Genomic DNA, 26,319 nt, shown 5'->3' with positions numbered 1-26,319 from the left:
CGCCTGCACTCCCTGACACTTCTGCACATTTAATTCATGTGCTTCATCGTGACCCAGCTATGGCCCCAGAGGTACCACTGTGTGAAATGCTCACATTTCTCACTGCTTGCTGCATTCCAACTCTCCAGTGAGAGCGATTTCACATCACAGACCTCCATCTTCAAATGTTCTTGAAGAATTACCAAGTCTGTTTGCTTGAGCTCAGAAACCTGCTATCTACCCCGAGTTCTGGTTGAATAAATCCAAACTGCTATCAGGCAACACACATTTCAGCTGCAACAATGCTTATCTAAGGCTGATAAACTTTGAACAGCTAAGTGCCCTAATTATTGTCATCTGGGATTTAAACCACAAAGCTTAAACAAATTCTGAAAGGGAGTGGAAGAGCTCTTTTATGTGCAGAAGGGCCTCACTATAGGTAGGCCTATACTTTTCATTCTTTCACAAGCATGCATCTCACATCTGACAGTGATTCTAGATGTGGATAAAGTGGGAAAGGAACAAAAAAAAAGAACCTGCACAGCCTGAACGGAACAATTTAACCCCAGCTAAACTCCCCATTTGAGAGCCCTTGGTTCAAACTATTTCACAACATACAGTAAACTGAAGACAGGAGAGCTGAAAACAAAACCCAGATCGTTCTATTACAGCAATCAGCAAATAGATGGGTGCCACCCCTCTCAATGACTCACAATTGATGCATTACAAATGCTCATCAAGATGAGAGCCCATCCCAGCGGCGTATCCATTTCCCTCAACCGCTCCATGGTCTATGATGCTTCCCTTGACCACTATTTTTCTTTTCTTTTCTTTTTTTAATAAGGCCTGCGTGTGCATTTCTGCAGGTGGACGAGCTGCTTAAACAGCTGCAGACAAAACAGTCTTGGGGAAATGTTAATGTTTGCAAGCCATCCCAGGTAACACATTAAAGGTGCCGGTAAACATTTTTGGAACCACCCACCTGGCTTGACCTGCTTGTGAACTGGACAAGGTCAATTGAGGGCTTTTGGTGATGACTGGATGTGCCCTGATGGGACTGACAGGTAGGGCCAGCGTTAAAAGGCACCTGGAAAAACTTGGGCCCTGACCTGAGACGCAGCCGAGACCGAGCATCTGTTTCAGTCTCTGTAGACAGAACTGCACGAGGTGAGGTCAAGACCAACCCAAGTGTTTAACAAGGTCTGTGACTGAAGGCGGGCGTCGTGTCTTAGCAGAAATAGGACACTGCTCTAATATTGTGGGCTGTAAATGTCATGAATTAGAGCTTGCAGATGGGGAGAAAAAATAAATAAATAAAAATTTAATTTTCTCCTGGAACATGCTTTGGATTTTTCTCTGACCACGTATTTTTATGAGGGCATAAGGTCTAAATAAATCTTGGGGAAAACCTCCTCATTTGTAAAACAGTGATACACCGATTACTTTTTCTTTTGGCAAAAACAAAAACAAACAAAAAAAAAAAAGAGGCTAAAATTAAAACAGATTCTTCAGGAACAGCTGACCGTTACATACACAACATTTACTCCTGGGAAAGAGCCATTTGATCAGGACAGATGTTTTTCATTTTCAAGGTTTATCAGCAAGAGGCAAAAGATGAAAAGGCGACGAAATAACCAAAATATCAACTCATCTTAGAAAGCCAAATTACAGCAGAGAATGATCGAGTTATGTAAAATGTATAGAGAGCATAGCATCCTGCTTAGACACCTGCTGCGTTATGGAGCATGGATAACGACATGCTTTTTAAACTTGAACGTGTAGTTTAATCTAATCTCCATGACTGCATGTACTGATAAAAATCTGCAAGAACTGATCAAATTTATGAATACAAATCAAATCTGAAAGTCGGAAAAGTCATTAACTTGATTTGCGTATGAATGGCAGCCAGATGGCTGTAGTGCTTCTTTTCCACATAATATAAAGTCTAGTTGCAGACACAGGGTTTTGCCCCTTTTCTCCTACTGGCGAGTCAAACTGAATATTTCTGTTGGTTATTCACTTATGGGTGTAAAAAGCAAGCAGACAAGTAACAAGCAGAGATTTTCTTTGGGGCACCAGCGGCCTTCATTTGCCAGCGGGAACGTGTCAGGAATGACGGCAAACTGAGGGGGGAATGACAGCAAAAAAGCCACACAGGTCAGAACTCAACCGCAGGCCAGCTGTGATGAGGACCTCAGCCGATGTGGGATACCGGTTAAAGCAGCAGACGTAGCTCTATTGGCCTCTTCACGCCATGACTTTCAGTACGTGCTTGAGCTGTTTGCAGACGAGTGCATAGAAGGCGGGATGAAAGTCAGCCCTTCCAAACCCAAAAGGGTGGAGTGCTCCCTCTGGCTTGGGGATGGATCTTTGCCTCAAGACGAGGTGTTTAGGTATCTCTGGCTCTTCTCCGCAAATGATGGTAGGATGGAGCGAGGGAGGAACAGAAGGATGGTAGCTTCATCAGCAGTAATGACGGCATTGCACTAGGGGTGCGCGATCTGATGATATAAAATCGTGACTGGCGAGGAAGAGTGGAGAATCGCAGGCGATCTACCAAATTAGAGAAACCGTATAGATCGCCTTTGCCAATCAGTGCAATGATTTTTTTAATTTTTTTTATATGCTGGTTCCCGCCGATGCGGCAGACGTAGGGCGTCCTTAACCTAACCGACCAATCATAGCGAACTGTGCGTCGTGACACTTTCTTACACGCCTCCATGTTGTGTTTGTAAAAACTTAGAAAATGCATGGACAGCCATGGCTGAAAGCCAAGCCGACGAGCTGGTGAAGAAGAGGAAATCCACCTCTGTAATTTGGAATTGGTTCGGGTTTTCTTCTACCCTTACCCACTGCTGCTGGTCCACATCAGGAATGGGAACAGCAGCAGCAGCACCATCCACAGCACATCCATAGCGGCGCACGGGAGAAACTCACGGCCAGCAGCAGCACTCTCGGGTCGGATGAGGAAACCGCTAGCTCGTAAGCCAACTACGGTGCAAGGGAAAAGGGATGCACCGCGACTGTGACAAACATTACACAGTTGAAAAGTATTCCTTTCGGGCGCTCTGGTGATGGCAGTGCGTGACTGTGGCTGCAGTAAATGAACATGCAGCGTTGCTCATCTGTTGCTAAATGGCATCATGAGGAGGAGTCAAGTCGTCATCAGTGGTTCGTTTTTCTATTTCCGGTTGCTTCACTCACTGTGTCAGATGTCATCAATTAGATCATTATTTTTCATCTTGAATTGGGTTACAGTTGAATTACAATGTGTTGATTGCCAAATTCTTTCTTTTACTCCTTAGCTCTTCTGTGGTTCAGCATGTCGACTTAACTCTACTGTAATTGGTCTTTTTTTTTTTTTTTGGATGGAAGATCGTGATAAAAAAATCGAAATCGTGATTTTATGCAAAAAAATCGTGATGCAACATTTTTTCCATATCGCCCACCTCTACATTGCACTAGTTTGTGGTAATGAAGAGGCAGCTAAGCAAAAAGGCAAAGCTTTTGATTTTACTGGGAAATCTTTGTTCCATACCCTCAACTACTGTGATGAAATTTGGGGGGTGACAGAAAGAATGAGATCGTGGATACAAGCAGCTGAAATGAGTTTCCTTCAGAGGAAGGCCGAGCTCAGCCTTAGAGAATAAGGTGAGGAAATCGTGCAAACGGAGGCAGCTCCTCAGCACCAAAAGGAGTAAGCTGAGCGGTTCGAGCATCTGATTAGGATACCTCCTGGTCAACTCCCTTCGGATGGTTTTCGTGCACATCTAGCTGGGAGGAGGCTCTGTGGCAGACCCAGAAGGTTTTGGAGGACTTGCTTAGCCCCTCTGGCCTGGGAATGCCATGGGATTCCCCAAGAGGAGCTGCAAAGAGTTGCTGGGGAGAGAGATTTCTGGGTTTCCCTCCTGGACCTGTTGCCTCTGCAACAACACCTCAGATAATCAGAAGAAAAGTGATGGACGGATGTTACATGAAAAGAACCAAAGACACTGAAGACACATCATAATGTAGACGGTTTAGAGTGTGAGAGTAGACAGATTAACCTCAACTGTCATTACTGACATTTCAGTTTGCTGGGCTTTACTAAACTTTGTTATAGGGTGTTATATCTATTACAAGGTCCACCTAACTAAAGCAAACAAAGTTTGTTACTATAAAAGTCTAATTATTAGGGTCTTAATTTGAACTCGGTTTCTGGGAGGTGTCGGTTTAATGTTGTTACATTTTGAAATGTTTTAAGCAACAACAGTTTACGCCGAGTCTTAATGAGCTGCTGTTAAGTTACAATTTCTAAAACGGTTGGCTGAAAAGAAACAAAACATGTTAATGAGAGTTGTTTTATGGGACAATAGGCTGCACTTTACGGTTTTTACAAAAAGATGCAACTTTTGCACCAAGACCTATTTGAGTCTGGCTGAAGGTGCATGTGTAGGAGAGATTCAGCCACCTGTCCTATTATCCGCATATGCGAGTACAAGAGCATCAATTCCATCCTGGTTTTGGTCCAGTAACAGTAATTTTCATTTTCTAGTGTCATATAAATACACACATATAGAAAAATCTGTATTTTTATGTCAAAATTAAAATTGCCAAATTATAACATGTCTTTTTTTTTTGAGATACTTGACTAATTTGAATTTCCTCTACTGGGGGATGACTAAGGTATTTTTCTATTCTATTCTATGACACTGGACACGTTTCCACCCACACACAGTGACGTAAATCATCTCCATGCCGTCCTACTCTCAGTTTGTCCAGCTTTGTCGTCCACACACAAAAAGAACCTTTGTTTTGTACTCCTGTTCTAATTTTACATCAGGGATCATAGTTAGATTCGCCCTTTACAAACCAAAACTGAAATAAACACTCTAAATGGAGATGCTATGACAGATCTCCTACTTGAAACAAGTGTCTGCACGCCTCTGCGGAGACTTTTGCTTATAAAGCCTTTACTGTTAACAACCAGCCTGATGGGTCAATTACAGGCCATAGTAAAATCTGACAAGCCTGACTCATACGGCACCCTGAGAGACCTCTATAGCTGACAGTGTGATACAAGGCACAGACTATTACTGTTCTGTGCGACCCTCTGCCTGTATTCTGCACAATTCCAGTAAAGACGGATCATGCGATTACCAACCATGTTTATTACAATGTTCTGTGCAAAAGATCAGAGGCATGACCCAGAAATCAGATCTCCTCAGAGGACCTTCACAATGTCACAGACGCTACTGAAGCGGTTACTCACCGACTCGCACTCCCTGAGTTTCTTCTGAGCACTGTCGAAATCAAAGTTCACATACAGGCACTCCACAAATTCTGTGATTGGATCTTTGTAGGTGTAAGACTCCTGCGGAAATCAAAACAAATGATTCATTCCATAAAAATCTATTTTAATATCAATTTATGTAAAGAAGGAGATTGCTTTTTTTTTTTTTTAATATAACGCACAAAAACACAAATCTAACTTCTGGTGAAATTACTGACAATAATAACTATGTGGGGCAAAAATAGCCACCAGCTGGGCACAATAGCTGAATAAACATTTCAGGAGGGGCTTGGATGAAAACATTTTCTGGACTCCAAACAGTTCTAAATCATACTTAGAGAAAGACTCCAAACCTGACCCAAGGCCACAGAGAAGAAAGCACTGAGCACATCTTTCAGTAATTACCAACAACCCACCAAGATGATGCTTAGATCTCTGAAGTAGCTACTGTCACTGGTGGAGAAGATATGAGTGTAGAACAGCCAGCTTACTGCCATTCATCGGAAAAAATGGTTATAAGGCTTATTAGCTGGGCCAAAACCCTAACGGACCCTCCCCAGTGCTGAAAAGGAAGTGTTGGCATCTTACTCATCCCTCAAAGCTTAATAAAATGGAGGAATTAATCAGCAAGTCTGCTTGAAAATTTATTTATTATTATTTTTTCTTTACCTGCTGTATGACCTTCACCAAATCCTTCAGAACCTGCCGACGCTTACGGACATCCTTGTTTGTAATTACCGCCGTGGTTAGGTAACGCAGGATATGGGGACACATGGTCTGGATAGCATTGAGGTACCTGGAATCAGGGAGAGTAAAAGTAATCTCTTATAAGAACGATGTAAGCAAAGACACGATCTTTACAAAGACACATAATATAACATTCTGGCTGCCTGTCAGGCCCCTGGCATTTCGACTAGAGAAAAAGGCTTTGCAGCTAAACAGATAAATGTCCCTTCATTTCAACACAAAAGTTCCAGCTTTAAGCCGTCTCTTTCATTAGAGCCCTGTGAGAAGGGGGGAGGAAGAGGAAACCCTGCAAGAAGATATAGATCAGTGAGCAGGGACCTGCCCAGTAGCTGAAACTCAATCCATGAGGGACTGATGCTCCAACCACAGGTCAACTTGCAAAGGGCTGAACACAAGATACACAATGCTGTTACAGGCCAATTCTAATCCCACACCAGCTCTGGCAACAGTGTCCTGAAAAAAACAAGCAGGCTCACCACATAAGCACCACTTTCCTCGTCAAAATGGTCACAATCTGACATTACCTGCATCTATCTTTGAACTCAGTCTCTCACTGACCACATCAAATCTGAAAAGAGGAAGCAGACTGGGCCCCTTTAGGTCTCCTATAGCTATGGCCAGAGGAACACATGTTGCTCAGAGAAACAGTGCTGACAACAGTTTAATTAGCTGGATCAATTAAAGGGACAGGGGTCCTGTGGCAGCTGTGATGTCGAGTCTAAAAACAGCAGTGGGCCACTTGGCAAAGCAAGTTGCTGGCCTGGTTTTAGAAGAGCTCCCTCCCTCTCTTTGTAGTTGGTGGACTCCTGTGGAAGACCGCAACGCTTCACGCTGTGCTACTGATTAACTCACACCTACTCACTCTCCTGGGGGCTCCAATAACAAGCAATCTCGTATAAGTCACTGCACCATATATTTCTCAGGGCGTTCACCTTAGCCCACTTGGGGGATGACTTGAGTTTTTAAGGCACGATGCTACTGCGGCATTCTGGGAAAGGACAGAGAGACGAGGTCCTATTTCCACCTTGTGAGGGAAAGAAAGTCATTCTGAACACGTGAATTAGGGATTTTGACCAAAAAAAGTTACTCTGCATGTACTGCTCTTCACCTGTGTCATACTCCATGACTGAACATCATTTCTCAGGCAGCTTGTGCAGCCTGTCAAAAGAACATAAGCAAGGCTTTGGAAGAACATCTGCTGACTGCAGGGGTAAAGGAGGTCAAAAGTGGAGCTGAAGGCCAGCCACTGGTCACCAACTTCAGCCAAAGGAAGTACTGGTCAAGAGATGGGAAACAAGAGCCAAGCCAAGCCTCAGTGGGGAAAACATGAGGTTTCTACACTATGAAAATGCAAAGCACACAAAACTACCTCAGTTTGTCCAAACAGATGGTTGGGTGAGCTTTTCATGAGTAATTATTGGGCAGGCCTCCTTAATCATCCGCAATAAAATTAAAAACTGAGTAAAATTCAGGGAACCAGACATTTGAGTGTGCTGTGTTGTGGTCGCCTGTCATACTGTCGGTGGAGCCCAATCATCAGTACAATTATACAGGCCTGCAATCAGAACAGGGGGAGGGAGCTAAGACATCAAAATAGGTGGTGTGCAAATTTTAACACAGTGTATAAAGTTTCCGATCTGCGATACACATGGCTCGGTTCTCCACTTGGAGAGTAAACAGACCACACGAAAAACACACACTTCTGAAACCACTTTAGGAAATACCAGCAGGGTTCACGCAGAAGCCCACCACCCAAAAGCGTCTTAAAGCAAATAGTTTACTCTAAATCAACTGTGTGCCGTAAAAGAGGAACTCTTGTTTTGATACAGCACAATTTCATAAACTCAAACCATACCCAATTAAAAGGAAAAAACAGCAACAATGCACGAACCAGAGTTGCTGTACATTGATGCAGAGCCACTGCATTTACTTTCACTGTACCTTTTATTGGCCAAGAGGACCAAAGTTACATATTCCCTTTTCAGTTCCCTGGGGGTAAAATAATGACTCACTTTTTTTTTTTTTAAGTAATTAAAAAGAATCGTAAAATAAAATGTACTTACTGCGGCTGATACAAGAAGAGCTCAATGATGTTGTCTCTCCCTTTGGGGTGGTTGAAGAACACAAAAAGAGACCAGTGAATGAGCCACGTCCTTTGCTGGAGGGACTGGAGAGGGGAGCTGACAGACTGGACAGGAGCATGTTAGAAATCCAGTCAAGCAGGAGGACAGAGGGGGGGTAAAAGCCAAGAAAAAAAAAAGAAGTCAAAAACACATGTAAAACTGGGTTATTCTTTGTTAAGGTTCAAGACGGAACCATCACATGTGCTTGCCCTCTTAATGGCAATCAAACACCAACAACTCCTTTTTACTCAGATCCAAGTTCTTAAGTAGTCAGATGAGTGCATGTGGTAAGAAATCAAATGCCACAGCAAAGCTGTACTGCAAGTGAAATGTCAATATGGGAGTCTATGTAAGGGAATCTAAATGTGGTATCAAATTCTGAGAAGTGGGGCATTTACGTTGTTATCAATAGTCTCTCTCAGGCGGGTGAGATCCTCCATGGCTGCTTCCCAGTTCTGCATCAGGATCTCAGAGGCCAGCTTTCCCCACAGCGAGTTCAGGGCATTCCTGTCCGTAGATGGGACCTTAGGAACAGATGACATGGTTCACACGTTACAATCGGAATAGTCACGTACACATATATGAAAGAAATAATGTGTTAATCCACATAACTTGACACTGGTGTTACATCTTCAGTCATATACAGACACACAGTGTTAGGCTCTGTTTACATTAATTCATTTCACCATTTCTTCGTGTCGGCGTCTTGCAAACTATTTACATTTACACACAAACGGGGATCGGCTGATTCGCTAGTCACATGACTAATCAGCCATCACATCACATGATCGCCATTGCTTTATTATTTATTATGCTTTATTATTTATTCTTCGGCGACAACAACTTGGTCCACGAAATTGTCCCACCATGCGCAGCTTCTTCCCGGACTAACCCAAAAGCGGCGCTCCATGTACGGCTTGCGTTGCTGCAGTGGCTGGGTTCTCATCATAAAAGCTTGTTGAATCTGGCGCCTCCTTGCCACCTATTGTTGTGCACAGCGTACTACCAGCAGTAGGACATGGAGCAGGCTCCCATGCTGATCGTGGTTGTCCATGATTTCCATATTCTTCTCGATGACACGAATAGAAAGGAAGTGTGTAACTGAAGTGAAGCACGCCTGTTTGTTTTTAGTTTCCCAGCACTCAAGTCACATGACCAAAGATACCAGCCTAGCGAATCAGGGAGGAGTACGTCCGCAGTATAGAGCTCAGCACTGCGGATCCTCGTTTCTCCCCGTTTACAACTGCTAAAATCAGCATCGTATGCGAGTGCTTACGTGGGCTCCGGCGTCTTTGAATCCTTCCACCTATGAAGTCGTATTCCAGTATTTTAATGTAAATGGACAGTGCATCCGCGATAGAAACGATATAGAAACAGATTAGTATAAATGGCACCTTAGTCAGTTTGGCTTCAGTAGCACAGCTGAATGTTGCATTGACTTTTGTCAAGTGTCACCGTGCCGTTTTCTGAACAAATGATTAAAATGACTTCACTTTCCTCAGATCTAACGGAATTTCAGAAGAAATTAATTTATTCTCAATGTCTGCGTCACAGGTTATCGCATGGAACAACCTATATTTGTCTTACAATAAAGAGTAATTATGAGTTAATGTTATGGAGCCACAAAATTTGTTTAGTTGCTTCAGTTCGTATTCACTAAACACGTTTACAAGCACAATTGAGTCAAGCTGTGGTTGCAGCTTGATCGGGCCATTTAACTGGACCAACGTCCTGGCCACATTATATATGCGGAGTAGCATAATCAAGCTGCAGCCTGAGTACGACAAAATGTTAAAGACATCGTGCTGCTTCTAGTACATATAAGCATAGCTGAATTCACCGCATGCACATCTTTAAGTTACTTGAAAGGTGATCTTATCAGATGCTGCTGCAAATTTTATTAGGGCAGAGCGGCAGCCTGGAAATGCCATTTTAAAAGGGCTCATTTTCAACCGCAATTTTCAGACAAGTTTATCTGTCCAAGAAATAATTGAATTTAATTGATAATTGATTTAAGTGAATTAAATCAGCATAACTGAGAATTTTACTTCACTTTATTAATATATACTTATGCTTTACTGTTTTTACAGTCTGTGAAATGCTTAGGCCCACTGGAGTACAGCTGCAAAAATACCTGCCCAACTTGTTGTGCTGGACTAACTTTTAGAAGCTAGCCTTTGTAGATTTTCAGATGCTAACATGTTTGCATACATCTGAAAGTTCGTAATGCTTTTTTTCTGGTGTCATGTCAACATGCTTAATGCAAACTGACCACATTTAGACAGTTGCAACACATTCGATACTTTTGTTACAACTGAAACTAAAGCTTTAAGACAGAGGTGTTGGACTGGTTGTCAGGAACCTAAAACACAAAATGAAGTAACCTCCAAAACGACAATGTGCAACAGACAAAAACGTCAGTGCAGTGACATTTGCTTCAACACTTTTTGCAAACTACGTCCTGGTTCCGATAGGCAAATGATAATTGCATTAACTTCCTATGACCCTCACTAAATCTAGACAACTTTCATTATCACAGGATAATTAAGCTGAAATATGAACTGATGGTAACAAGAGACACCTCTGAGGGGATAATTACTCTCTAACATGGTGCAGGCTACTGTTTCTGATTTCCAGAACAGCCTAAAACAAACAAAGAAGAATAAGGTAATGAAAGGCAGGTTGAGAACGCCTCTGAACCTCAGCAGTGCAATCACTCGGGAGTGGACACTGGACTACACCCAAGGGCTCATGGGAAACTCTGCGCCACGGTAATTCACGATAACACCAAACACCAGACGCAGTGACATGAGTCAAGCAGGAAGTCAGGGTGGGCGTCTGCTGAGCGTCCAGAGAAGCCTAGATGCTGACCACACACCCCTGTGCACCAAGGGACAGCTGCCGTAGGAGACTGTGAGGCACGACAGATGTTCAAGTGGAGGAAGCACTAAAAAAAGAGCAGGTTTCCACTGGTGCCACAGAAATTGGTTAAGTTAGTCAGATGTGTTTTTTTGTTTGGCAAAAGCGAGGTGTGGTGTGATAATCGTTCAATAAGCTGGCATATGCCATGGGATGATGATAAATATGAAAAATGAATGAAATCTCTTGTGAGAGTCAGTTTGATAGTAGGTCCCTCCATCCGGTCAGATCTTTAGAGAACGATTTGATGAAGTGCAGAAGTCACAAGAAAGGTCAGCATTGTAACTCAGAGACGAAACTGGCTTTGCAGCCGGTGTAAAGGTCAGCGTTTCATCTGTCTGTTCAAGTGTTTTGTTTTGTTTCCTATTTTATTTCTCTCTTGGAAGTCCCTGACTGCTACATTTGGCTGACCTCCAGGTCATTATGGCAGCTTTCTCTCCACACACACAGTCTGGCTTTCACTCGTGGCCACGCTAGAAAAGTTTCAATACCTGGGTTTTTCCAGCAGTTACCTTAAGTTTCCACTGGTTTGGGAAATGGGCACATTTTCACTGACTGACCAGCAACAATAAATTTACTGTGCTGGGGATCAGTCGGGATACTCTATCTTTATTCTTAACATTCAATCCCTGCATTAAGTGATGATATGAATAAGTTGCTCTTTTCGGGCTCGGCCACACTGTAACAAGACCTGAGGCATGGATTTTGCAAGGCTCGCTTCCTTCGTTTAATTGACTGGGTTTCCCACGTTAAATGACTTTATGGAGCCTCACCTCTCCCATACGGGGGAGGGAGAGACAGACAAGGGGCTTGTGAGGATGGGAGGTCCACAAAAACACTGAAAAGAAAGGAGGGGGAGAGCGGTACACGGGCTCCAACTAATGAAATCCATTTCTACCTTTCCCCCCTTCTAAAAAGCCTCTTGCATTGTCGAGCGTAAGCAACAAATCTTTAGGTTACAGAGTCTGATCTGTCCTGAACTTCACACGAGGGACCTAACCCTCTGAGGGATAAAAGGAAAAAAAAAATTAGAAAAATCTATGCTGAACTTTAAACAACTCCCAGCAATTTTGGTTTATTTAGAATGAGTCGCAAAGCCAGACTGTTGTTGGAAAAGTGAGACATATTCCTCGTAAGGTTTATGAAGACTTTTCTTTGATGCCTTGTTCTCCCTAGTACAAATTACTTGTCACCATGGATGCATCTCCCATACTCACATGGTTTGGGTTAAGAGGGTTGTTTGTAGGGAAAAGAGTTCATCACTGTTCTAAGCCACTGCCAAGTTTTTCAGAACGGGACACTTCAGCAACACACATGATTAGCCAGAATCACAGACATCAGAGAGACAGTGCTGTATCAAATGCTTACTAAAATAGAAACAAAAGATCATCTTCATGTTTTTGTTTTTTTATCGTATATAGAAAAAATGTTGATCTTATTGTTGCCCATTCTCTCAGTGCTGGCTTTGGCATGAGCGCTCGCTTCACCACGAAGCTAAATCCTGAATCAAAGTCAAACCAAAGCCAGCAGAAAAGTGATTGACACTTGGAAACCACCGACTATGTGGGCTGGTCCCACTGGTCATGGAAGAACTTTAAGCCGAGTTGAACTTACTAACACTTGATGCGAGATAACATCGAAGGGGTCATAACAGAGCTCTATTTTTGCTGGAAGAGAAGCAATAACTCGAGTCAGCAAGAACTTAGCTCCACTCATGGAAATCCCAATAATCAAAGACCTTAAAGCCAGCTTCAGAGGAAGAAGCGACTCACAGTGGATACAAATGCCACAGTGATGAAACAGGTCAATCAGCACTTTCACCTTAAAGTACCTTATGACTATGAGCAGGTTATGTTCGCGTTTCTCAAACCAAATGGAAGCAGAGAATATGAACAAGAATAACAGCATGTAAGCTATGTTCAGTAAACATAATATATGGGAAAAAAATAAACACGATGTTGCTGAGACGTTTGTGTCTATCCTTATGTCATTTTCATCTTCTTTTTTTTAATCCTTCCCTATTATTGTATAATAACTACAGAACAGGCAGCCGTGCACTATTTTCAAGTTCTACATAGAACAAGAGTGTGACAGCTACTGGCTGGGTGCTTCTCTGCCCTTTTCATTCTTTAACTCATACTTACTTAAAGTGATACTCCGGAGTAGATTCAACCTGGGGTCATTTGAACCGTGATATCCAGCCAAGTAGCCCACCCGCAGTTTTTTCGATATTGGCTGAACATCAGCTGAGTTACTGAGTTATCCCGAATAGCTTCGTACAAGGGTTAATGGATCCTGGTCCGTATCTCCAAAATTACCACACTAAAATCACATGCCATGACACCAAACTTCTACAGTAATACAAATATGGTCTGTACTCACAAAGCGATGCATTTGGAAGTTTGAAAATAGTCCAGGAGTTTATTATTATCAACACAAGCCTGATAGCTTCTCTGCAGCTAAAGCTGCGTCGACGTCACTTCAGGGAGCTGGGAGCTTCAAAGTAAGATGAGGGTTGATCTACTACTGTAGACAACAAAGTATATGCTATATTCTACATGTTTTTTTATGAATTTTTATGTTGTAGAGTTGTGAAATTATTTTATCAATGGAGAAATTGAGCAGCCTTGCTTTGTTGTCTACAGTAGTAGATCAACCCTCATCTTACTTTGAAGCTCCCAGCTCCCTGAAGTGACGTCGACGCAGCTTTAGCTGCAGAGAAGCTATCAGGCTTGTGTTGATAATAATAAACTCCTGGACTATTTTCAAACTTCCAAATGCATCGTTTGGTGAGTACAGACCATATTTGTACTACTGTAGAAGTTTGGTGTCATGGCATGTGATTTTAGTGTGGTAATTTTGGAGATACGGACCAGGATCCATTAACCCTTATACGAAGCTATTCGGGATAACTCAGTAACTCAGCTGATGTTCAGCCAATATCGAAAAAACTGCGGGTGGGCTACTTGGCTGGATATCACGGTTCAAATGACCCCAGGTTGAATCTACTCCGGAGTATCACTTTAAATGCTTACATTATGTTTCATGTGTACTTTAAAAAATTACGATAAAAACCCGATAAATTTCACAAACTTATCACTCATTGAATCGCAATCTCTATACAATGTAAAAAAAAAAACAAACAAACACAAAAAAAAACATTGTAATTATACGTTCAGTTTCATTTAAATTCAGTTTTTCCTTCAATTTTCTGCTCAGGATTTTTAGGGCAGGTATAAAATCACATTAAACCGCACCGGGATAGCTAGCATCGGCGCACAGAAATTAGGGGGGGCTGGAAATATTCAGAAAACCAAAGGTTTAGGAGAGACGACAGTCAGTGGACACTCAGTGGATTGATTTTGAGCAGAGCCACAGAGTTGAGGATCGCTGCCAAAGTTCCCTTCATTTTTCGCCTGGTTGTTGTACAACAGACAGACAGCTGGGATTTGATGCATTTTAATGAATACGCCAACATGCCACTTTGAATGTCAGACCGAGTCCCTCCTTCCCCAGCAATTGTGCAAACAGTACGTGGATTTTTTTTTCAGCTGAATCCTCAGGTAGACCCACCTACCATAAGAATGTAAGTTCCACAATTTAGCCAAGACTGACGTGCATTTGAACTGGCAAGGAAGTAGCCACAGAGCTGAATTGTTACGTGCGCATGTGTAAAGACAAGCTGGTATGACAAAATACACCACTTTCAAGCAAAGTCTGCAATGCCAGCTTGCTGCGTGTAAGCACACACTTATGTAGCGCTGAGGTCCTACTTTCTCGGTGCGAATTACCAACCAGGAACAGCAGAGGCTTAAAGACGTCTTTTTTGCATCAAAATGGTACAACCACCTGATGTACATGGCTAGTGACAGCTTTCAGGCCTTCTGAGAGAAAGCAGTGTAGTCGAGTTCCACCCAGACTCACTCACTGACATGTCAGCTTTCACTCACTTCAGGGCCGAGGAGAGAGAAGCTGCAAATGCCAGAGCCCACGCAGCCCCGTCTTTTTTCTCCCCCTTTTGAGGAAATCAGAAGTGTCTATGTACACTAAAAAGAACGTTGTCACCACTCTGACATGAAATTGGCATTTTCTTTAATGATTTTCTTTAACAGCTCATCATCTCATTCTCGGGAAAGAGCAGACTGAAGATGACAACTATTAATAATATATATGCATTTCATTTCGTCTCACGATCACAACTCAGAAACACCTGGCAAATTGCTGTTACTCTCTTAATGCTAAGTAAGAGATGCCTTGCATAACTAAGCGCAGAGGCTCAGAAGTCGTGACTGGGGACTCTCTGGCCACAGCTCTAAAATCAATAAGCTGTCTGGTGAGGCCAGCTCGTGAGAAGACTACAGACACTGATCACTTGGCCCAGCAAAATATCCCACTCAAGTCCCGCAGAAGCAGTCTCCTTATACAGAGGACATGAAAGGAAGTGAATATGCAATGACGTAAGCTTTTCACATTCAATTACATCCAAGTACTATTTTCCCTCTCTCGTGCAAGTGGAGGAATTAAAGCAATCTCAGGAAAATAATGTGATGTTCAGCTTTGATATGTCTGATGTTTTGACATGAACATCATAGCAATACTAGGTTTTATATGATTTATGTGACTTTGAATTTTTTATCTCTAGGACAGAAAACATATGTCTTTCATCGACTTTTGTTGGAGTTATCTGAAATTTACATTGTTTAAAAACTATATATACCAGCTCTAAATATTAATACATTGCACCCAATATTTGGCTGAAAGTCCATTAGCAGGTTATACCTTAACTAGACATTTTTTAGTAGACACCGAAGACATTTCTGGCAGAATTTTGATATTTGACCACTTGACATGACTGTAGGAGTTCCACCAAAATATGCTGCTTTCTTAGCTGGGATCAAGATTTAAAGCACAATCCACACATTTTACATGAGGATGAGACACTTTGGAAAAGTAATTTTCAAACTAATTGTTAGATCCATTTGATGTGTGTTTGGGGGGATTATTTCACTGAAACAAAAAAGTCATGTACAAGAATCTAGTGCTTGAAGAATTAACTCTCCTTCATTATTCAATCGATTTTGTACAATATAGCCGTTTATCTGTCAGCAAAACTGCAACTAGGGCTGAACGATTATGGAAAATAATCTAATTGCGATTTTTCGCGCCAATATTGCGATGCGATATGCGATTATTTTTTAAGGTCTTTGTCTTCTGTATTATTAAACAAAGACAAGCAATACATCATACAGTATGGCTAAAACTATATTACATTAATTTTAAACTGTTCTTTCCTGGAAGACAGACCTCTGTTATGATGACATGAGGTGATGCATGAATTGATGACTGACATTTTTATTTAACAAAACAGTATAATTGAACATACACAATAGTATATTTTGAGCTTACAAACATCTGAGCATAAAGTGTTGACAAGGAACAAGGAAACACATGCCATGAACCAAACTTCTACAGTAGTACAAATATGGTCTGTACTCACAAAACGATGCATTTAGAAGTTTGTACATAGTCCAGGAGTTTATTATTATCAACACAAGCCTAATAGCTTCTCTGCTGCTAAAGCTGCGTCGACGTCACTTCCTTGATCTGGGAGCTTCAATGTAAGATGAGGGTTGATCTACTACTGTAGACAATAAAGTATATGTAACAAAGTATATGCTATATTCTACATGAATTTTTATGTTGTAGAGTTGTGAATTTATTTTATCAATGGAGAAATTGAGCAGCCTTGCTTTGTTGTCTACAGTAGTAGATCAACCCTCATCTTACTTTGAAGCTCCCAGAAGTGACGTTGACGCAGCTTTAGCAGCAGAAAAGCTATCAGGCTTGTGTTGATAATAATAAACTCCTGGACTATGTACAAACTTCCAAATGCATCGTTTTGTGAGTACAGACCATATTTGTACTACTGTAGAAGTTTGGTGTCATGGCATGTGATTTTAGTGTGGTAATTTTGGAGATACTGCCAGGGTCCGTTAGCGCTTGTAGCCTACTAAGCTATTCGGGATAAGCTAACTCGGCTGATGTTCGGCAAAGATCGGAAAAACTTCGGGTGGGCTACTTGGCTGGATGTCACGGTTCAAATGACCCGGTGAATCTACTCCGAACCATCACTTTAAAACCAAAATAGTCCCACACGACTGATGTGCAGTTCCTCTTTGAAACTAGCATCCCCGCAGGGTCTGGTTCTGTTGAGCCTGAGGCCATTGTGTAGGTTACAGCTTTGCTTGCGAGTCCTCTCCGGTAGACTGTTTCATAACTTTGCTCCCTCACATGACCTGAGTGCAGCCTCTGTGGTTAGACAATCTCGTTTGATCATATCACATGTTTTACTCGCGCATGTCACGTGAACAGAGTATAATCGCAGCCTTTTTTTTTTTTTTTTTTTTTTTTTTTTTTTTAAATAATCGCAGCCTTTGCGATTAGAAAATTGCACTTGGTCATATCGCGATATTATCGCAAATGCAATATATCGTTCAGCCCTAACTGCAACACAGCGTGATGTAACCATCACCATGCTTCACAGTTGGTACAGTGTTTGTCTGTGTTGAATGCCCAAACTGCCGCCCTCATCAAACCTCCAGCGACTAAACGACTCAGTGCTTTTCTAATCCCCTCATAAAGCTCTTCTGTCTCTTGAACTAAACTTCTCTGCCAGTATGGTCAGCTAAAAACTTCAGCACAGCCTGATGGCGTTGATTTTGGAGCTGGGCAGCAGGCTCTCAGTTGATGGCAATGTAAAACTCTGTGACACTGATGTTCCAGCAGCTTCCAGTCCACGGGAGAAATTAACAGTGATGGTTATGGGGTAGTTCCTGACCATACAAACTCATTTCCTTTTTTAACGCAGAGTGACGAATTGGACCTACATAAATGCAAGAGTGGAAGATGGCAATTCTGTCTTTTTCCAGGCTTGTACTTGAGCAACGAATTGAACTAATGATCTTGGAAGTTGCAGTTGTTACTTCATCTTGTTGAGTCCAATGAACCCTTATTTAGTTAGACGAGAAAAGCCCCCTGCTGCAGTCAATAATGACCACCATCGGAAGGTTAGTTTGCCTTCTCTTTATTAAGCTAAAAGACATTTTGGAACTTTGAGAAACAGTTAATGAACAATCAGTTTGTTTAATATTACATGTATAATTTTAATATTGTGCCAATTTCAGAAAAACTGTTTTTTTCTTTCTAAAACTGATGCAGGTTGTGCCAATAATCTGTCCCCAAAGAAGAATAGCTCAAAGGAATCATTCATGTTCGTTATGTGTGTGTTGTCATACAAGGTCATTTAAAGAGGTTTATGCATGGGACCTACTTAGAATTGATATATATGAAGGACAAAGGAGTTTGAACTTGTTTTGACTGAAGGAATTCATTTTATAGCAAAATGTTCTCCCGCAACTGTAAACGAGGACAGCAATGTAGAGCTGACACTCTATTCAAGACGATGAAGGGTGCAGTTATCGGTAAACATCACCAGTAGAGTCAACTCAAATAGAATTGTGTTTAATGTGTGTGACAAAAGCAGGAAAGCTTACCAAGACACGGAAGAAGTAGAGGTATTCTGCAGCACCAGAGTAGTTTCCACACTCATACTGGAACTTGGCATATCGGTACAGTGTGTCCAAATATTCTTGACGAAACTTCCAAGAGAAATGACAACATTTTCAATATCAGAGAGAACATATGAATCATGGTTAGACCAGGTCAAACAATATCATATTTTCCAATTTAAACACTGTGCTTGCTCTGTGATCAAATGCAGCTGTGGGACCAAAGGCATCTGGTTTGAAGTGTTGTATCCTTAATCACAGAAGCTTATATTAACTAAACAGCCTTTTATTAAAAAAATAATAAAAAATTGTTTTGTTTTTTTAATATAATTTTTGTGAAAGTAGAATAATCTTGTTGGTGTGGTAGCACGGCACTCTTATATTCATAAGAATGATTGTGGATTCTGTGAGATGCATTATATTTCATCAGTGGCATTTTTTCCTGAACGGCAAGAGAATGTATAGCTTCTATAACCAATCTGCCCAGCAGTGGTCATTTGAACCAACTTGGAATTGGATCTCTATATATATATATATATATATATATGTATAAATAGGGCCGTCATTTTAAGGCTACTTGTCTTCTCTATATTCAATTGTTCTTCTCGATGTCCAGTATGTCAGCTCGGTGCGCAATGATGTTACGCCATTTACGCAGCTTTCTGAAAACCAAAAATAAAGCCTTTCCGATAGCATTCTCAGGGGCCCAGCGCTTTAGCTGTGTGGAGGTACACTGAGGACAGCATGCAGGTCAGCAGGATACTGGAGTGGGAGGGGACCAATGAAGGGGAGGGTAAGAAGCCAAACATCATGGTAAATATAGAACCTCCGGCATTCTTGCGGCTCTATCCACGAGTCCCGAGCTATTCCGTTTATTCTTAACAATTCACCACAGAATGTAAATGTCCACAGAATTTGTGCAAGCCATACAAACCCCGAAAATGAGTTAAGGGTTTTGGGAAGTAACTCTGCTTTTCCATACTTGGCCTGTCCCTCCCACTTTGCCCCCTGAAAACAGCCATGGGTTCACTCAAGAGGCATGGGAAACACACTGAAGAAGCGAGATGTCAGCAAATCAGGCCAACTTACGTTGTGCTTTTCTGCCAAATAGTCAAACAGCATCCGTCCATCTCTAAAAACAAAAAACAAAATAGACAGTTCTGGTAGTTAGAGTGCGTTTAACATGAGTCTGGATGTGTTTAAAGCCTCTCTCAGGTATACTTTTCCGCTTCCGGTCTAAAACTAGAGCCACACATAAATGAAGACCATATCACTTGAAAAACAATGTGATGGGCTGTTTATTACATTTGGTTTGGCCACTACAAAATCTATGCAAGCCATGTCTAACAAATTATGCCTGGAGAATAAAGGGAAGACTGATTTCTCAGCACAGCCTCTGTGTCTCTATGGGTTTGTCGAAATAAAGGAATGCACTGGCTCCTCTAAACTGTTGTATCCCAAATGCATTTTACTACTTTGCCTGTGACCAAAAATCTATTTAAGTGGACACCACATTGAAACTATGCGTGTTTCTATGTTAAATTCAGTTTTATAAAGGGAATGAGCGAGTGCGCGTTCACTGGCACGTATGCGTTGTGTGTTAAACGAATTTCACTGAGGCAGGATTCTTCTCTGCCTAAAGTCAGGTCGCCTCTGCTTGGAGGCTAAAGACGGGCGGTTTGTGTAAGCTCCGCGTTGCTTTCCATGAAGACTGGAATTTCACCCCGCTGCTTATTACAGGAACGCAGATTCTGAAAATGTATTAGAGCCAACAGCCACTGCACATATATCTCTTTGCAGATATCTACAATGTCTTCACAAAAATACAAGATCAGCCTAAGATTTGCTTTGGCTGTATTTTGACATTTAGATGCAAATAAGCACTGAATAAGTCGCAGAAGCAAGTTAACTCAAAACCCCCCAAGTTTCTTTCTTATTGCTTTAACAAGTCAAACCAAACAGAATGTTTATGACATGGTGACCATGATCCATGTGATCAAATAAGAATTAACTATAGATAACAAGATGTACAGTGACATTTGAACGTGAAAATTCTAAGACGAGACAGGTTTTTATTATTAGGCCTAAGTAAAATTCTTGCTGCGTGGTTGGAATAGTGCATGGATCAATTAACTCCAACAGACAAGCCAGCAGCGTTCAAATGTCAGACTGTTGCTCATTTCCAGAAATGGATGCAACTGTAATTTAGAAATAATGATACAAACAAGCGACTGCATGAAGCATAATTTAGACAATAATGGCAGAATAAAACTGCATAATGTCTTTTGGCTTGAAAGAGACATCTTCATTGACACCAGATGAGTTTTCTATTGTGTTACAAATCCAATGGTTTGAAGAATGTGACTGACTGACAGATGAATCCTCATCCAAAAGGATGCGTTTTTTTTTCCCTATTCTCCACACAGACAAAAAAAAAATCGAACAAAATAAACAAAAGCTGGGTCAATGTTGCCTTGTAAGGCTTCTGAGGTAAAAACAATCGAATGTTTAAAGTCCTGTACAAAATTAAACGGTATAATAATGGAAAGCACTTAACTGAACACACTCTCCGCAAAAACATAACTATTTTCATCAAAGCAGTTAACTAAACAGTCTTAATACGGATACCTTTCTTTTCCTGTCTTTGCTGAGTAAAAGCCCAAAATAGGCTGAATACATTTGTCATCTAAGATGCAGTTCCATTCTGCAATGCTGCCGCGCTATCCCTTGTATCAAGTAACAGGTTTTACCAACCACAGATTCGGCATAAGACAAGCAAAATAAAGAAATAAAATCCTTATTTTGCTCATAAAACAACAGGCTTTACCTGGTGGACTGCATCTGCCTTGTTGTCTCTGGGTCCTCAAACATCTTCACAATGGGTTCAGTCTCTGACTGCAGCTGCTTGAGCTGGGCCACAACCTCAGTCCTCTTCTCCCTGAGAGCTGCCGCGAGGAGGATGAAGAGCGATATAAGTTACGGCAACATCATAAACCAGCATGTACACAGCCTGGACCGCTGTATAAGAAGGTTCACTGCTAAATTCTGAGAGGGGCGACCTGTGCGTAGCAGTAGTTCTTCATGATGTCTATTAGGCTATATTAACCATACTGCTTGGTTTTTGTGCAAGTCACGTTTGGAGAGAAGAGGTCGAAGCAGTGCGTATCTAAAAAGTGTCACCACTTACTCTGGGGAATTTCCTTGTCAGAAAAAAGGCTTCTGTACACATCCATGGCAAAGTCCACCATGTTTGTGTCACTGAGGAGGTCCAGTTTTCCATGAAGCAGTTCCTCCTCATTGTAGATCTAAAACAGAGCAAATACAGTAATAACAAAAGGGGCTGAGGGGATGTTTTTGCACGTTATCATCTAACCACAAGGCGCTAAGTTACAAAGGCTAGTACATTAATTACTGTTTCTAATTCTAAAATGGGGGGCTGAGGGAGTTTAAAGACAAGACGTTCTGGCAAATATAGGACTAGTTTCATTATCTAGGAAACACATTAGGCCTATACCCGCCATTATTTTACTCAGAAAGACGAAACGGATGTTTGGACCTTTGAGTGAGCTAAAACTAAACTGCCCCCAATAGTTCTGTTACATTCGTAAACTATTATCCGAGGTGTTAAGCTAAACATTCAATTGCGACTTGACCTAAGCATAAAGCTCCAACTTAAGGTAAGGAAACGCGCACTATTGCAATCACCAGTACAACCCTGCCATAGCAACGGTTAAGCTAATTTGAACAAGAAGCAATATTTCCGATACCGTCTCTTCAAATGTAAAGTCAAACAAGAGCTTTAGGTTTCTACCATTTAAGAATAACGTAGCTATTTTGGGGAATGTAAATAATAAATTAGTTGTTAAATACTTCGTTTTATAATTCTGTTTTCTCCCACGGTTTTGTACTTATTGTTAAAGGCAACGAGTCTCGCCACTTTTATTTTGAATTCAGGTTACCCCCTTTCCGGCTAAAGTTTTTTTTACACTGGGGCAGACAATGTGGCCAGTTTTTCAGCGTGCTTCAGCTTGTTCAACAGCTCAAAACCCCTCATACTGTTCGTTTAAAACAACGAGAGAACGTAAAGAAGTGTTTATGCGTTTAAATATGTCGTACCTCTTTGACAGACAGGAACTCCAGCAAAGGAAAAACGAGGTGACGGTCTAAAAAGTGAGCTATTCTCGTGGTGAGGTCGTACTCCGCCATCTTTGCTCCGGGAAAAGGGAAGTGGACGTATGATGCGGCTGTGTACACGGGGACTGACCAATCAGCGACATTCTCAGCATCCCCCAATAAGAAACATTGAGAGAGAAACACTCTCAGTGGGAGTTACTAATTTACAGTGTGCCTCCAAAAATATGAATCTGTCACGTCTTTTGCTGAGTACCAGACTTGACGTTATAGCTTTATTTCATGATGACTTGTAACAAGAGCTACTACTTTTTATAACATTTATATTGTGTATTTTGTGTATATACACTTCCATATATATACACACTTACATATACACATACATATATATACACATATATATACGTACATATACACATATACGTAAATACATGTATATATATATATATATATATATATATATATATACATATATATATAAAGATATGGATATATATGTCACAAACATTTTTACCCTGCGTAACGTGTAGTTGCTCATATGTAGGAGTGTGTATGCTTTTAGTTCTCCATTTCACTGGTTTTTCTAACTTGTAAACCTTTTAGGATTTGTGTAATTTCCTTGTGGTCTTGATGCAGAGGAACATTTCATTTATAAAGAGACATCCAAGTGAATATTTTGTTGAATGTGAAAACATAGGCTTTCCTCCAGACACCGCCGATATTTCTCTTTAGAAGCCCATGTGTGACTTCTTTATGAGGCTGAAACCATTTGAGGGAAAATATAGACACAATGAAGGCCCCACTCATGAGCCTGCTAAATTTGAATGAAAATATCCAGATAATTTCCAGTCACGTGACTTTTCCGAAAGGCTGCAATAGCTTCACTATGCATCTGAACCATCCCTCTTTGTCCTCCCTCGATTCAGGAGCTGCCACATAAAGGCGCCCATGTGTTGAGCATACCCTGCCGACGACAGCCAATATCAGCTACTAAATGGCCCATCTCTAATAGCTTTCACTGCTACCTTGTTTTCTTGACAGCCACACTGCACTGTCTTGTGTCCTAAAACAATTCTTCCCTTGTTAGTGCTGGCCTCCCGCTCTTCCACTCTAACTGCTCTCTCCTGGCTGACGGCAGGTTGAAGTGAGTCATAAACAGACACCACTCACCGTGGCCTGCTCCTGTTTTACTGGGTGCTTTTGACACAGCCGCCTTAACTCAACGGCAGCCCGCTTCCAAATGAAAAAGAAAAAATACAGCTTTTACTCTGCTGAAACCCCCTTTGTGTCGCCTGCTTAATTTCAGGAAAGGTTATGGTCTTTTTGGCAAGTATAATTTGTTATTGTGTCTATTAGATCATTCATTGATTTAATTTAAGGAATTAAACACCGCAGCCAGTTTGTCTGACTCTAAGTTTGCTTTATTATATCGCAGTAAAATGCATTCTGTATTGCAGTTTTCTCAGCCAGCACTACTTTTTTTCATCCTGTATTTCTTTACACTTCCACCTGGGCATTGACGTCCAGCCATTTCTGGTGGTGTTCAAATACATTTCACTCATTATGCTGGTCCTTATTTAGTCCTGGTTTGGTTCCTCTGACTTATTCTTGCTTAAAGGGATAGTTCACCTCTTTTGACAAGAAGCTGTATGACATCCCCTACTAGCAATATTATTTATGAACATTGACTTACCCCCCGCTGCGTCCTGTGAGCCGAGAGTTCCATCCTCGTTTTGGCGTTGACGAAGGTAGTCCGGCTAGTTGGCTGGCAAAAATAAAGCGTTTTGCTTCTCAAAACAATATGCGTTCAAAAGAGTAATACATTTGCATCACAAAATCGTTGTGCAGGAAAAAGTCAGACTTCACAATCGCTTGGCGCTATTTTCTCTCCCTTCGTATCACTCCGTGATTGCCATCTGCCGACAGCCGCGCCTGTTACGGTGTTTACTGCTGGGAAGCATGGGACTGCTCGGTCTGCACTTTGGTCTGCACGGTCTACACAGCCCGTAGTGAAACGAAGGTAGAGAGAAAATAGCGCCAAGCGATTGTGAGGTCTCACTTTTTCTGGATGAACGATTTTGTGATGCAAATGTATTTTGAACACATATTGTTTTGAGAAGCAAAACGCTTTATTTTTGTGGCCCCAGCCAAATAGCCGAACTACCTTCGTCAACGCCAAAACGAGGCTGGAACTCGGCTCACAGGGCGCAGCGGGAGGTAAGAAAATGTTGATAAATAATATTGCTGGTATGGGATGTCATACAGCTTCATGTCAAAAGAGGCAAACTCTCCCTTTAAGCATCAGTACTGAAGCAGCAAAAGTTGTATGGCTTCTGGAGCTGGAGGAGGTTTGAACTACTTTGCAGTACTGTGCAGTACAGTATAGTAACGTTTTAGCCACCCTTCACTTCTTTATACATTTCCAGGGAAATGGGAAATATGTAGAGCAATCTATTGAAAAATATGCAAAGATAAACAGAAACATAGAATATAAGTTAAAAACAGAGGAATTCGGAGGTCAATATTTGGTATGGCCATCTTTAATTTTCGACACAGCCTGAACCCTCTTCTACAAGCCTTCTGTCATTTCTTTGAGTAGTCTTCAGGAATAGTTCCCACCCTCCAGGCTCTTAAAAGACGTATCAAAGCTCTTCTTTGGATGTTGGCTGCCTTTTGTTCCGTTCTCTGTCAAGATGATCCCACACTGCTTCAATAATGTTGAGGTCCGGGCTCTTGGGAGGATTCATCACTCCAAGACCTGTTGCCACTGGTTCTCAGTCCAGTTGTTGTGTCATTTGGCATAGCTCATCCTTTTCTCCCAGTTTCCCTTTGGTAGGAACCATTTCCGATCAGGCTTCAGTGAACAGTAGATGGATCAACTGAAGGACCAGAGAGATGAATCTGGTCCTTCAGGTGATCCATCTACTGTTCACTGAAGCCTCACAACTTTGCTAGATTTCAATCTATTTATTAAGGACGTTGCTTTCAGATATTGTTTATCTGCAGTAGTTGTCCAGTTTGCCCTTTTTTTAAGGACACACTGCACATCCTGCAGAAATATGCCCGGCTTTTGGCTAATAGCTCTTTAGGAATCAACTTGTTGGTAGAAACTTGTTGGTAAATAATGCGTCTTTTTGACAGGCATTAGAAGCAAAATTCAAAGAAATGAGGTGTGGATTTTTGCACAATACTGTGTATAGCCTGTTATATTCAAGGACACCAGTTAAATTAGAGGGGTAGTCAGAGGAAATAAAGATAAAACAGAGTTCTGATAAACAAATTTGTTTTCAGTTTTTGTCTATATTTGGAAAAGAAACTATATTAGAAGTTACATTATAGACCGGAACAGATTGAAAACTGCTGGTTTAGTCTTCAGTGTGTTGTATTATGAATGACTTTTCAAAACGGTGAAAAATATTTATCTTAAAAGGAACTGAAGCTACTGAGATGAAAGCTGTGCAGTTGAGAATAATAGATTTCCTTATAAATTTCTTAAAATCTTAAGTAGCATAAAGTGGAAATACTGATGTACACGTTTCTCAAAACTCTTATTTAAGAGGGGTGAAGCTTGTTATTTGGG

At 41.3% G+C, this 26,319-nt stretch overlaps 1 protein-coding gene across 1 annotated transcript in view; it reads right to left on the bottom strand.

Annotated features, from left to right (window-relative positions):
* eif3ea (eukaryotic translation initiation factor 3, subunit E, a) overlaps positions 1-22,846 on the bottom strand; it is a 30,969-nt gene extending 8,123 nt beyond the window's left edge. The window contains exons 1-9 of the mRNA XM_075464921.1: positions 22,725-22,846; positions 21,796-21,913; positions 21,436-21,553; positions 19,698-19,740; positions 18,594-18,698; positions 8,520-8,645; positions 8,062-8,186; positions 5,921-6,047; positions 5,231-5,332 (exon numbers count right to left, since the gene is read on the bottom strand). Of these exons, the coding sequence (XP_075321036.1) occupies positions 5,231-5,332; positions 5,921-6,047; positions 8,062-8,186; positions 8,520-8,645; positions 18,594-18,698; positions 19,698-19,740; positions 21,436-21,553; positions 21,796-21,913; positions 22,725-22,814 (954 nt within the window). The 5' untranslated portion in view covers positions 22,815-22,846. The remainder of the gene's footprint in view (positions 1-5,230; positions 5,333-5,920; positions 6,048-8,061; positions 8,187-8,519; positions 8,646-18,593; positions 18,699-19,697; positions 19,741-21,435; positions 21,554-21,795; positions 21,914-22,724) is intronic.
* Between the last annotated feature and the right edge of the window lie 3,473 nt (positions 22,847-26,319).

The sequence above is a fragment of the Odontesthes bonariensis genome, chromosome 5, assembly GCF_027942865.1.
Source record: "Odontesthes bonariensis isolate fOdoBon6 chromosome 5, fOdoBon6.hap1, whole genome shotgun sequence".
In the NCBI taxonomy this organism is placed as follows: Eukaryota; Metazoa; Chordata; class Actinopteri; order Atheriniformes; family Atherinopsidae; genus Odontesthes; species Odontesthes bonariensis.
Note: the sequence above shows the minus strand (reverse complement) of the source record. Positions and strands in the feature narration are given on the sequence as shown.